At 42.8% G+C, this 12,710-nt stretch overlaps 1 protein-coding gene across 1 annotated transcript; it reads right to left on the reverse strand.

The window, feature by feature from the left end:
• Positions 1-690: 690 nt before the first annotated feature.
• On the reverse strand, positions 691-6,150 carry prss35 (serine protease 35). Its single transcript, XM_070966591.1, has 2 exons — positions 5,990-6,150; positions 691-2,317 (listed from the first exon to the last, which is right to left on the reverse strand). Exon 2 carries the CDS (start codon positions 2,296-2,298, stop codon positions 1,024-1,026), a length of 1,275 nt encoding a protein of 424 aa, XP_070822692.1. The 5' UTR covers positions 2,299-2,317; positions 5,990-6,150; the 3' UTR covers positions 691-1,023.
• Positions 6,151-12,710: the final 6,560 nt, after the last annotated feature.

The raw sequence follows: 12,710 nt of genomic DNA on the forward strand, positions 1-12,710 counted from the left end.
ACATAGTTACAGTACTAGGCTATCAAAATATATTCTGAGAACGGCCCCTTCCCACCCCACCAAAAAAAAAAAAAAAAAAAAGTTTACAATTCCATAAATTAGCACCACGTCTTCTGGAAAAGCACCGATATAATTATGTGCACAACAATGAAACCACATTTCACTGTGTTGCAAGAACAGAGAAAAGATGATGAGACTCACAAAGCAGAAAAATCCTCTATCCAGGATCTATAAGGACCCTTTCTCTATTTAGACAGAAAAATAGTCTTTTTCAAAAGGTAGTTGTAAAAAACAAAGTTCTAGATATACACAATGCAAAACACCAGCATGTTCAATTAAAATGTTTAGAACAACAGTTATCTCAATATCTCTATATAGTTCATTTGTAAAACAAAAGTTAGATTAATTTCTCCTGGGTCTTTTGTCAAAGCCAATGAAGCTCTTCTTTACAGTGGTGGACAACACTTGAAAGTCTCTCCATACAAAGCCTAATTCGAGTATAAGACGAATGACCAATGTACTGCAACTTTGCTCCCAAACATATGAATATACACACTTTGCATCTTTGTATCCAAAAGGGTCAAATCTTTGAAAATAGAAAAAATCAAAATAGAAGGCAAAACTGCAGATGTGAATGATCCAAAAATACATACATACATGTTTTTTTCTCAATTGTTTTTTTTTTTAGCAAATAAATTAGAAAAGATGACAAGCCACAGTTCTCTTGATGCGCTGACGAGTTCCTGTTGTCAACACAGAGTCTGTATGGCTGTTTTTGGGTTTTGTGTGTGTGTGTGTGTGTGTGTGTGTGTGTGTGTGTGTGTGGGTGGGTGGGTGTGTGTGTCTAGATCAGTGTAGCAAGAGTCAGGCACAGGAGGTATAAGGGAGGCAGGAAGAGGAGAGGCAGTCACAGGGCCTCTGGTTGGTGATGGCAGGTGTGGGGTGAGAGTAGGTAGGGTGACCCTTGAATTGAGGTGAGTCTGAGGGATGGAAGAAAGGTGGAGGGGGGGATCCTGTGTCGTCTTAGGCTACCTGGCACTCACTTGAGTCCCCGTGGACCCAGTAGCAGATCTGGGCATATTTGAGAGGCGTTATCCTCACTGCCACGTTGTAATCCTGCTGCGCCCCGTCCCCGTTTACATCCACCCATTGGTGACCTGAGAAAACCCCAATAATCTTCCTCTTCCACTTCTTCTTGCCAGGCTCTTTGAGGCGGATATAGACCCCTGAGCCACTGGAGCCGGGTTTGGCATCGCAGTATTGGTACAACAAATCATTAGATTCCTCAGAGACGGAGCAGAATCGGTACACCAGGTTGCCAGGCCGGTCATCATCAAAGCCAGAGAAGTGGATCCTCCCAGCAGGGAGTTTCTTGAGTGAAGGAATAACACCCAGATCCATGTGCTTGACTTTTGGGTCTTTCTTCAACTCCAGAACAGCGTAGTCATAATCTGCAGCCAGTCTGTCAGACACACCTTTGAACCAGCCCTTAGGCACCTGGGTCTGCTTGACCCTGGTCCACCTAAAAGAAGGTTTCCCTGATTCCACACTTCGTCGACTCCGGCTCTTTCTGCCTTTCCCTCTTCCTTTACGGTCTCCTTTCAAACCATTCTCTTGCTTTTCCTGCACTTCCTCCTTATCTTTGTCTCCCTTTCTCCTTCTGCCCTTCCCTCGCCCTCCTCTCCCTTTACCTCCTTTCCCTCGTCTGGACTTCTCCTTCAGAATACCAACACGCAGCTTCTGTACCCCATCTAGATAATCCTTTCCATCATGGATACAGTGGGCAGCGGTCAACACATGTTTAGGTGACACAAGAACCCCAGAGCATCCTGTGGAAATCTTCACAGAGGTGGAGAAGGGGTATTTGGTGGAGAACTGCTTATCAGAGATGGTGAAGCGGGTATCTGTACCATACACCTCTCGTTTGTGCCGGGAGCCAGATGAGACATTTCTGGACCAGGCAGTAACCTCATTGAGACCCTGCACAGAAACTGAGGTATACGTGCGTGTACCATTCTCGTAAACTGTTTCGTAGGACAGGAATTGCTCCAGGTCCTCCAGAGAGGTGGCAGGGAGGTGACGCTGACACTCAATCCCACAGGTCCCGCTCAGCTCTGACTGAGGACGAGCTGAGAAGTTAGGGCTGCTGAGAGGCACAGTACGTCTTTTTCTTACCAGAGGCACCTTCCACTGTGGCCAGGTATACTCATCGTCGGCTGCATTCTCCACAGCAGCAACAGCCACCACCACAGCCAGCACTGTCACTGGGAGCAGGACACACGGGGGTATTGGGCCCATTGTTAAGTTGGGCCTGGCTCTGAAATATAAAGAGTAAAGAGGAAGACTTAGTGGAACTTTGTAAAACATGTGGAAAGATAGAAGGTTTAGGATTTATAGTTACTGAATATCTAACTTATAAGCCAGCTCAAGGAATGACAAAGTAAGTTGGTCAGTTGGTCCACCACTGCCATTAAGGTACATACATGCATCTTACCCAGGTGACAAATCCTACTAACTTTGATGATCCCCTGACTCTCCCCTTTACCTTCTACATACTATTTTCATTTTCATTTTATTAGTGAGACATCTAGACAGCTATCAAATTGACAGCCATAACGTTTGATACAGATATCCACAATGCATGGAGGATGAATGAATCTTAACTATTTAAGTGAACCCCTGACTTTTCATGTAGTGCCACTGGCAGGTCAAAGTTTTCATCCATTCAGTGAAAGATCTCCATGTATACTAAATGAATTGCCAAAGAATTTGTACTGAATGTACTGACATTCAAGGTTCGCAGAAGATGAAGCCTAATGACTTGGTGAACCCCTGGCACGTCTTCCAGCGCCACCATGAGGTTGAAGTTGAGTGAAATGTCTTGATGGCTACTGAATGGGCTGCCATGAAATGGCAAATGTTTGCACACATTGGTACACACAGTCCATGTCTCCTGCAGGATCAGTTGTAATCACTTTGGTGATCCCCAGACTTTACATCTATAGCACATTGGGTCAAAATTCCAGTTAGTCCAGTACTTTAGTTTATGACCAAATACCTGCAAAACTAATGACATTCCCAACAGCCTCAGCTGTTCTTTGTGTTTAGTACTAATTATCAAAAATGATCATGCTAAACGAAGATAACAAACATGGTAAACAAAATACCTTCTAAACATCAGCATGTCATCATTGTCATTGTGAGCATGTTAGCATGCTGATGTTAGCATTTAACCTCACAGAGCTGCGAGCATGACTGCAGAGTACTAGCCTGGTTTAAGCAATCACAAACACATCAGCATGAGACAGCCCCACCTTTCACAATGCCTTCATATTGTGATACTGCCAGCTTTCACTTTAGACTAAGCTCAGCTTGTTGCTTGCTTAAAAAATGTCCAGTTGCTGTAAAAGGCCAAGTTATTTGATCAGCAACTACCTATCTGCAACCGATCATAATTCCAAAAGCCTAGTGATTTGGTTTGTGTTTTGACACTGATCATCTGTGATACTTCCTTAAGTACTATAATCATCTGCTAAGCAAAGCAGAGGGCATACATCTCTGTATTGCAGACAAATGACCTTGTCTGGAATCTTTAATCAGCTTTAGACACATCCTACATGTGGTTAAACTGACTTCCCTGAACTGAGAAGGTCTTATATCCAATGTTGCTGCCTCCAGGTCTAGAAAAGATAAACACAGATCCATTTATGGCCACATGGAGGCAGTATAGCCCAGAATATGGGTGACGTGAAAAATTCTAGCAGTCCAGACCATCAGTAGGCAGCTCAGCTGACTGTGGCACAACACACAAAAGACAATACTTTTTTTGGGGTTTTTTTTGTTTTTTTAAGGGCACAAGTCCACAAAATGTTTAAGTTTGCAGAAGAAGATAAGCACAATTATGCATGTGAAGAAATAACGCTCTGCATAAAATATTCTTGAGATCTTAAAACTTTCTCTACTTGTTACATTAACTGTGTGGTTGACAGGAGATTTATGTCCTCTGAGTCTTGCTGGAGGCTGCGGGCAGCAAGAGGGAGAGGATGAACCCTGATCCTCTGAATGGGCTGAGACAGTGGCTTGGAGGTTTGCCACAATGGTTAACCTTCTCCTCAGTAATGACCATATCTGGTTTCTTTAGCTCCACTCCAGTCCTTGTGCATGCATACGAATGACATCAAATATAGAGACTGTGCAGGCTGCAGACAGCCTGCTGGTTCATGGTTCTACTGTATGAGTGTGACGTTGCCAATAATCCTGATAACCCTATAAAGAAAATTACAATTTGGGTACATTTTAATAGATTTAGCAGACCATCATTTAACAACAGAGTAGGGAGCTTCATTTCGTCAGCATGGCTGTGGTGATGAAGTCACACAGGCCATTCCAAACACAAGGAGAGAAAATGATTTGGATGTCGTTCAGTGAGCACTGCAGCCGGAGTGCAAGTCCAGCAGTTAATTTCAAACAGAAGTCAGAAGTGACAAGCCACAGTGATTTCATTCATTCTGGCTGTTCGAGGGGTTTAAATGATGTGTGGCAGACAGGCTGACATCTGGGGTATCCAACTGGATGACTAACCTTTAGGGGGGCAGCACCCCCACGGGGGCCCACAGACCCACATTCCCTTTCAATTAGATGTTAATGCAGCATGAAAATGAGACGCCCAGGACACACAGCTAAGAGTGAGACTATAAGACATCACCTGTGGACCATGTCAGGGCTTCACCATCCATTGCAGAGATATTACCCAAATCCCCGCTTTCAATTGAAATTGCAAATTCCAGTAAGTGCATTGTCCTCCAACTAAGTCCAACTGTGAAGGAGACTGTTTGGCTTAAGTTTGCCACACAGTGTCCAATAAAACATACCCAGTGGCCAACATCTAACCAGCCCAGAAACAGACGGTAATAAAATACAAGCCCACAAGAGCTGTAAAACAGTCTCAATAAATGAGAATACAAAAATGACCCTTAGTTCTGTTCAACTTCACACTCCCACCGGCAGACTCAGACATAACACAAACCCAGAAGAAAACCTGCAATTATTCAGCATCGAGTGGAAACTGATATGCTGCCATGATGGCGCTTGGTCGTCGAAGGCGCTTATTTGAACTATTTTCCATTGGAGTCAGCTGAAAAAGAAGCTGTGCCCTCTCCATCTTCCGGTGGAGGGAGGGATTCACAAGGACTGCTGGAGGCACCCAAGACACAAAGTGACCAAGGGATGGCGCAATTGTCCATCTCCAACTCAGTAAGCCTGGGTCACCATCTTTGGTGTAGTTCAACACCAAGTTTAAAAAAAGGGGTGATTTCATTCATTTAGACCTCTTTTCATATCTCTTATATCTGTGGCACAGACTCTCCTGTGTTATTCAGAAAAACCACAGAAACAAACATTGTCAGCGGTTTACAATAAGAAAATGTTTCATTCTGATAAAATTCAAGATGTCTTAAAGTCTAACCTGAGTCTTTTCTCTTTCCAAAATAAAAAAATATCACTTTTAGCATTGCAATGCAAATGCAAATTAGAAATGCGCTGAGATGTGAAAAAATAACATCTGTAATTTCACATCTGTTACAGCATAGCCACTGTATGAGTCTACAGCAACTGCTGTAAACTGTCTTAAAACATATTTATAGTACACTGCTTGAATAATGCCACTGTCAACAACAACAACAACAACAACAACAACAACAACAACAACAACAACAACAACAACACTAATAATAATAATGATAATAATAATAATAATGCTTCAAAGGGTAGATATAAATAAGGAAGACTGCGCGTAACTTTGGCAACAAAAATCCTATAAATTCCTCGGGGGAAAAAAGTCCACAAAGAATCAATAATCCAAAGTGAAAGAAGTCTTAAAAAAAAACAAAACAAAAACATACAAATACTAAATATACAATTAAAACGTTAAAATAAGAACATATTTCCCCGTGTTTTGTTATAACTGCGCAAAATGACAAAGACTTCTTACCTGCTTGCATCCGATTGATGGATATGCTAAATCCGCAACGTATTGTTTGTTTCCCCGAGAGATATACAAATATGATCCCACTAGAAAACAAACGCGCGTTACTGCATCCCAGACGTCCTGGTATCAGCAGGGCGACGGCTGCTTCTCCTCATTGCTTCCTCAAAGAGGCTGAGAGAAAGTCGCAGCCGGGACGATCCGCTCAGGCTGCACTTGATGCTGAGGAGGGAGGGAGGAAGGGAGGAAGAGAAGGAGGGGGGAGGAAAAAAAATCTCAAAAGGACGTTTTTTCACTTGTGACAAAAGCTGTTCACATATGGGTGGGACCAGACCAAGCGATCTAACTAAAGGCTGAATTGGGTGAAATCAGTGGTCTGTTCAGTGGGGAGGTGTGCTGGTAGTCTGTACAGCAGGCTGCAGCCCAGCCAGGCAGCACGACTACAGCTCAGTCAATGGGACTTTGAGTGGACTGTGAAGGAATTAGTTCCACTGCTCTGCACAAAGGTTTCTTAGGCGTTTCCATTCTGAGCCATGTGAACCTCAACATCTGCAGCACCTCCACCAGCAGTGTAAATACTGGGGTGTAGCTGTATTGCAGTGAACAGTAAATGCACCCAAAATTCAGCCTGAAGATGACTTTTAGCAGTGACCATACATAAAAGCTCATTTTTGAAAATGTTTTGTTTACATGGGGATTATGATGCTTAACATTCACACAATGTTTGCTATGTCTTATACCAATGTGTTACCCACAGTGATAAAAACCATTGTTGTTCTGTACTTCACAAGTTTCTGTGAATTCCTCTAACCTTTTCTACAGTGGCTCAGTGCACAGCAGCTTAAGATAACACACGCAAACAGACAAACAGAAGCAAATCAAGAAAGAACCTTCATCAGTTTGACAGCACAAGCACTGCATATATCCTCACAACACAGCCAAACAGACACTTGTGCATCACATGGCCAACATGACAAAGGATCTTGTGAACTACTTAATTTAGTAGCCTTCCCCAGCGATGTAGCATCACACTCCTTCCATCAGAGATTCAGTTGTGATATGCCGGTAGCGGCTAATGTAGCCTTGAGCTGCGAGAGGAGACGAGGACCGGGCTTCTTTCTAACTCTATGCCCCCGTATTTTTTTCATTAGGCACTTTATCAGACTTCACACAGCTCCACCGGAGGTATGAAAAGTTAATATACTCATATGCAACTGACCCTTTTCAGTGTCATGTTATTAAAAACATTTTATTGAATTATTGTTATGGATATATATATATATATATATATATAAACAGTAATTATATTGTATTTAGTAAATTTACTTTCCATCACTGCTTTGATGGTGCTCATATGTATCTTGTGGTCATATAGCTGCCAAGAGGACATGAATGTGTCATCATCAGCAGTAAATTGTATCACAGAAATTGTGCTCCACATTACCTTCTTTCTTCAGTGTTACAAGAAGTGATGGACTGTGAGACCCAGTCAGATCATTTATGTGTTTAAGTCTTTGTGCGTTATGCAAGGTTTGGAGCAACAGGATGAAACCAGGGCCTCTGGCTGATGGAGAAGAATGCCATGGTGACTAGCTGAAGTCTCAATGAGCCAAGAAAATAAAGGACACGGAAAATATGTGTGTAATGAGGGAGAGAAGGGGCGGGGGCGTGTGATTATACACATCTGGTTCAAGAAGGAATGAGGAGTACAGGATGTCATTTAGATTCAAAGCTGGTCTTTGCACAATCCGTCAGTCACTTTGACTTCCAGCAGGCTCCCCACCAGTCAACTGATCTCAACCAAATGGTAATAAAAATACACCTGTTTCAGAAAATGTGTGTGTGTGTGTGTGTGTGTGTGTGTGTGTGTGTGTGTGTGTGTGTGTGTGTGTGTGTGTGTGTGTGTGTGTGTGTGTGTGTGTGTGTGTTTGGATGAGAGAGATGCAGAGAGAGAGAGAGAGAGAGAGAGAAAGAGAGAGAGAGAGAGAGAGAGAGAGAAGACTTGGGTGGCCTGCACACCTGACTAGCATGTTAAGGATCATGATGGATGCTCATCCATGTGGGTGGTGATGACACGTGTGTGTGTGTGTGTGTGTGTGTGTGTGTGTGTGTGTGTGTGTGTGTGTGTGTGTGTGTGTGTGTGTGTGTGTACATTGTACATATAACCACAAAGCTTTATGTTTTCAGAACAGTATGGGTTAGAAGAAGAGTTACATTTTCTCTTCCTCCTGCTCTCTTGGTGTGGTCCTGATTCCTCCTTCAGCCTCAGCATGTTAAGGAAACATACCTACATTTTGGGGTATTGACCCCATTGGTCAATGCAAACATACCGTGGGGACTGTAAACGTAGATTACTGGCCTGAAAACACAATGCTAAGACTTTTGCATAATCAAACTCATGCTTAGCATATTAAGTTATACACCAGACCACACAGACTGTGGAAAAACATTGTGTTTGTGACATCAACCATAGCTTTCTGAAGAGACTTTTTGAAGATTAAGTTGGGTTTACCACTCACAGCCATCTTTGTCATATTACTGAAGCCACAATATCTAAATTATTTAGGCAATGAGCCGGTAATGGCAGAAGTGGGATGAACACATTGCAACCACCATAGTTGAGTATGATAGCTGAAACCATTTTGAATTGAGTAAACAAGCCCCCTCTGAGACCTTCAGCTATTGTGAACATATAACTTGGAGCAGTTTGTTGTGAGTGGGTCACTGTTTTATTGGTCTCATGCATGTACACAACGATGTTCATGCATGAGACCACATGCATATGCACACAAGTGATGTGATCCATTTTTCTGTCCGTGCTTTCACATTAATCCACTGATCTGCAGGTGGCTGTAAAGTGCCAAGAGGTGCAGCAATGTGCCAGAAGAAGAAGAAGAAGAAGAAGAAGAAGAAGAAGAAGAAGAAGAAGAAGAAGAAGCAGGACTGAAAACACTTAAAAAATGCAAATGTTTTATGAGGAAGGACTTTTAAACACCTTTAAGATGGGCAGACATTGTGTCTTATGCTGCATTACTTACTCTACAGATTTTAATTAGCTTTTGAACCTGCTACTTTATGCACACAATGTATGAACTGACAGGCAACAATAACTGTTCACACTAAATGTAAGCATGGAACTCCTGCTCATCCTCAGCAATATTGATAAACAGAGAGAAAGGCCCCATTTGTACAACTGTACTATGAATAGAAATGAAGAATACAAAAGGCAAAACGTGGAAACGCAGGTGGCTGGAAGATGCAGACAGTCTGGTCTTATCTTTATGCATTTGCTTAAACAGTTGACCATTGTGTTTAACAGATATGCAACTGCACTCAGTTTTGTGTTGATTGAAATTGGTAAATTTTACATGAATTATTACAAAAAGAGTCTGAATCCAAATCTGGGAGTCTTTGTGACAGGTGAATTTTGTTGGTCAAATTCAATTAAAAAGTGTGGAATTATTATTGCATCCTTGGCAACTTGCTCCCTCCCTCTCAGCATCCCAACACCATGACCTGTTTTCAGTTAAGTTCAAGGTCAAAGTTCACAGAAGAAGAGAGAAACAGCAGAGAGAGAGTCGTCTATGCTCGCAGCCCTGTGGCCTCCAAATAGAAAAGCAGTGAGTGATATTTCTGGTCAGGGTCGGGCCTCTGAGGACTGGATAGAGGGTCTTTTGTGCCAGGCGTCACACCCTCACGGGAAGTGCTCCCTTTGCGCTCTGCTGTGGTAGATGGATGCTTATTGGTGGGAGCTAAGTTTCAGGAATTTAATTAGTTGTGTTTGGGTGTGCTGGATGAGACCTTGCCCACCTTCACAGCAGCAAAGTAGCAAACGGGTGTGGCTCTGAAAGGAGTACACCAAGCTTTAGGGAGACTAGCCTTCAGGTTTCATCCTGGAGCAGCAGCCTGCCCTGACTCACCCTGGCCCTGGTGAGCTCTTATTCTGGAGTCAGCCATGTGGTTTATTATCTATAAGAGACCATAAGCTCCCTGATTTGTGTTCCACCAAATTTAAAAGAGCATGGAGCTTCTTCCCCATTGAAATGATCTCAGAGGACCTCACTGGCCTTTTTGCTGTATACAGCAGTATACATTAAAGGCTGCCTACAGACCACACTAATAAACCAACTCAGAGGGCTGCAGTGACCCACAGCTCACATCCACAGGCTTTATTTTGACAACTGAATGGTCCCTTAGCTCTGCGCCACGCAACACAGACCAGCATTGATATGATAGGACTCTCTACCACACTACCTCTCACTCCCACATACACAAACATTAATACAGTATTTATAGTAAATATATATGTATAAACAGTAATGAGAAAGTTAGTTAAAAGCCTCACTTAGATCCACATACAGTTTATCACCTTTCTTTAATAGTAAATATTTGGGTAAATGGTTAGCATGCCAGCTATCAGAGACGAGACTGTACGTGATGAAAGGCTGACTGAAGTCACACGTGCTTCTTTGAGTCTCATGAGCAAATGAACAGGAAACAACAGCCCTGCTGCAAAGATGGACTCGTGAGGTCACGTCTCAGGAAAAAAACAACTTTACTTTTCATAGTACTGAGGTAAAATTTAAATTATGCAGGATTGTTCCCTTGAGGTTGGAAGTCAGTCACTGCCTAAAGTGAATGAGTTCAAGTATGTCAGGGTCTTGTTTACGAGTGAGGGGTAAGAAAGAGCATGAGTGACAGGCAGGTGGGTGTGACATCAGCAGTGATTGTTGCACCAGACTGTCAAGGTGAAGAGGGAGCTGAGCCTGAGGGTGTACTGGTCAATCTATGCTCCAGTCCTCACATCAGAGTCGTGAGATTTGGATAATGTGCTGAAAAGATTGAGATTACCTACAGTGAGGTCGATAAGTATTTGATCACCCTGTGATTTTGTAAGTTCTCCCACCTAGAAATCATGGAGGGGTCTAAAATTTTCATTGTAGGTGCATTTCCACTGTGAGAGACAGAATCTAAAAAAAAAAAAAAATCCAGAAATCACATTCTATGATTTTTTTTAACAATTTATTTGTATATTACTGTGTCAAATAAGTATTTGATCACTTGCTTATCAGACAGATTTCTGACCCGCAAAGACCTGCTATGCTGCTTTTAAATAGTCCAACTCCACTCTGCTCATGATTCTAATTTAGTAGCAGCTGTTTGAGGTCGTTAGCTTTCATAAAGGCACCTGTGCACCCCACAATCAGTCAAAAGTCTATCTACCAACATGGGCAAAACCAAAGAGCTGTCAAAAGACATGAGACAAAATTGTAGACCTTCACAAAGCTGGAAAGGGCTACGGGGCAATTGCCAAGCAGCTTGGTGAGAAAAGAACAACTGTTGGAGCAATTGTCAGAGAATGGAAGAGGCTAATGATGACTGTCAATGTCCCTCGGACTGGGGCCCCACGCAAGATCTCACCTCGTGGGATATCAATGATGCTAAGGAAGGTGAAGAATCAGCCCAGGACTACATGGGAGGAGCTGGTCAATGACCTAAGGAGAGATGGGACCACCGTTTCCAAGGCCACTATCAGTAATACACTAAGACGTCATGGTTTAAAATCATGCAGCGCATGGAAGGTTCCCCTGCTGAAGTCAGCCCATGTCAAGGCCCGTCTGAAGTTTGCCAATAACCATCTGGATGATCCAGAGGAGTCATGGGAGAAAGTCATGTGGTCAGATGAGACCAAAATAGAACTTTTTGGTCTTAACTCCATTCACCGTGTTTGGAGGAGGAAGAAGAAGGAGTATCATCCCAAGAACACCATACCTACAGGGAAGCATGGGGGTGGAAGCATCATGCTCGGGGGGTGTTTTTCTGCACAAGGGACAGGACCACTGCACTGTATTAAGGAGAGGCCGTGTATTGTGAGATATTGGGCAAAAACCTCCTTCCCTCAGTCAGAGCGTTGAAGATGGGTCGTGGCTGGGTCTTCCAACATGACAACGACCCAAAGCACACAGCCAGGAAAACCAGGAGTGGCTCCGTAAGAAGCATATCAAGGTTTTGGAGTGGCCTATCCAGTCTCCAGACCTAAATCCAATAGAAAATCTTTGGAGGGGGCTGAAACTCTGTGTTGCTCAGCGACAGCCCTGAAACCTGACAGATCTAGAGAAGATCTGTATGGAGGAGTGGGCCAAAATCCCTGCTGCAGTGTGTGCAACCCTGGTCAAGAACTATAGGAACAGTTTGACCTCTGTAATTGTTAACGAAGGCTTCTGTACCAAATATTAAAATTGTTTGACTCAAGTGATCAAATACTTATTTGACACAGTAATATACAAATAAATTGTTAAAAAAAATCATAAAACGTGATTTCTGGATGTTTTTTTTTTAGATCCTGTCTCTCACAGTGGAAATGCACCTATGATGAAAATTTTAGACCCCTCTATGATTTCTAAGTGGGAGAACTTGCAAAATCACAGGGTGATCAAATACTTATTGACCTCACTGTATACAGGCAACAAAAACACGCTACTACACAGGGTGCCAAGGCTCAGTCTTGAAGATAGGCCAAGGAGGTCCAGACATCTGGGATGAGCTCATGGTAGTTGAAGGAATCTGATTCTGATGCCTCCTTGTTGCCCCTGTTGTTGCAGAGAGGGACTGGAGGGATTACATATCCCACCTGGCTGGGTCACCTCCAATCCAAAATAATAACAATAATAATAATAAGAAGAAGAAATATGATGCAATATTTCATGTATCGTGCTCTACAATGTTA

Source organism: Chaetodon trifascialis, chromosome 7 (genome assembly GCF_039877785.1).
Source record: "Chaetodon trifascialis isolate fChaTrf1 chromosome 7, fChaTrf1.hap1, whole genome shotgun sequence".
Lineage (NCBI taxonomy): Eukaryota > Metazoa > Chordata > Actinopteri > Chaetodontiformes > Chaetodontidae > Chaetodon > Chaetodon trifascialis.

What these genes read in the sequence shown, in the direction of transcription:
- prss35 (XM_070966591.1), bottom strand. Translation starts at nt 2,298, where the DNA reads ATGGGCCCAATACCCCCGTGTGTCCTGCTCCCAGTGACAGTGCTGGCT.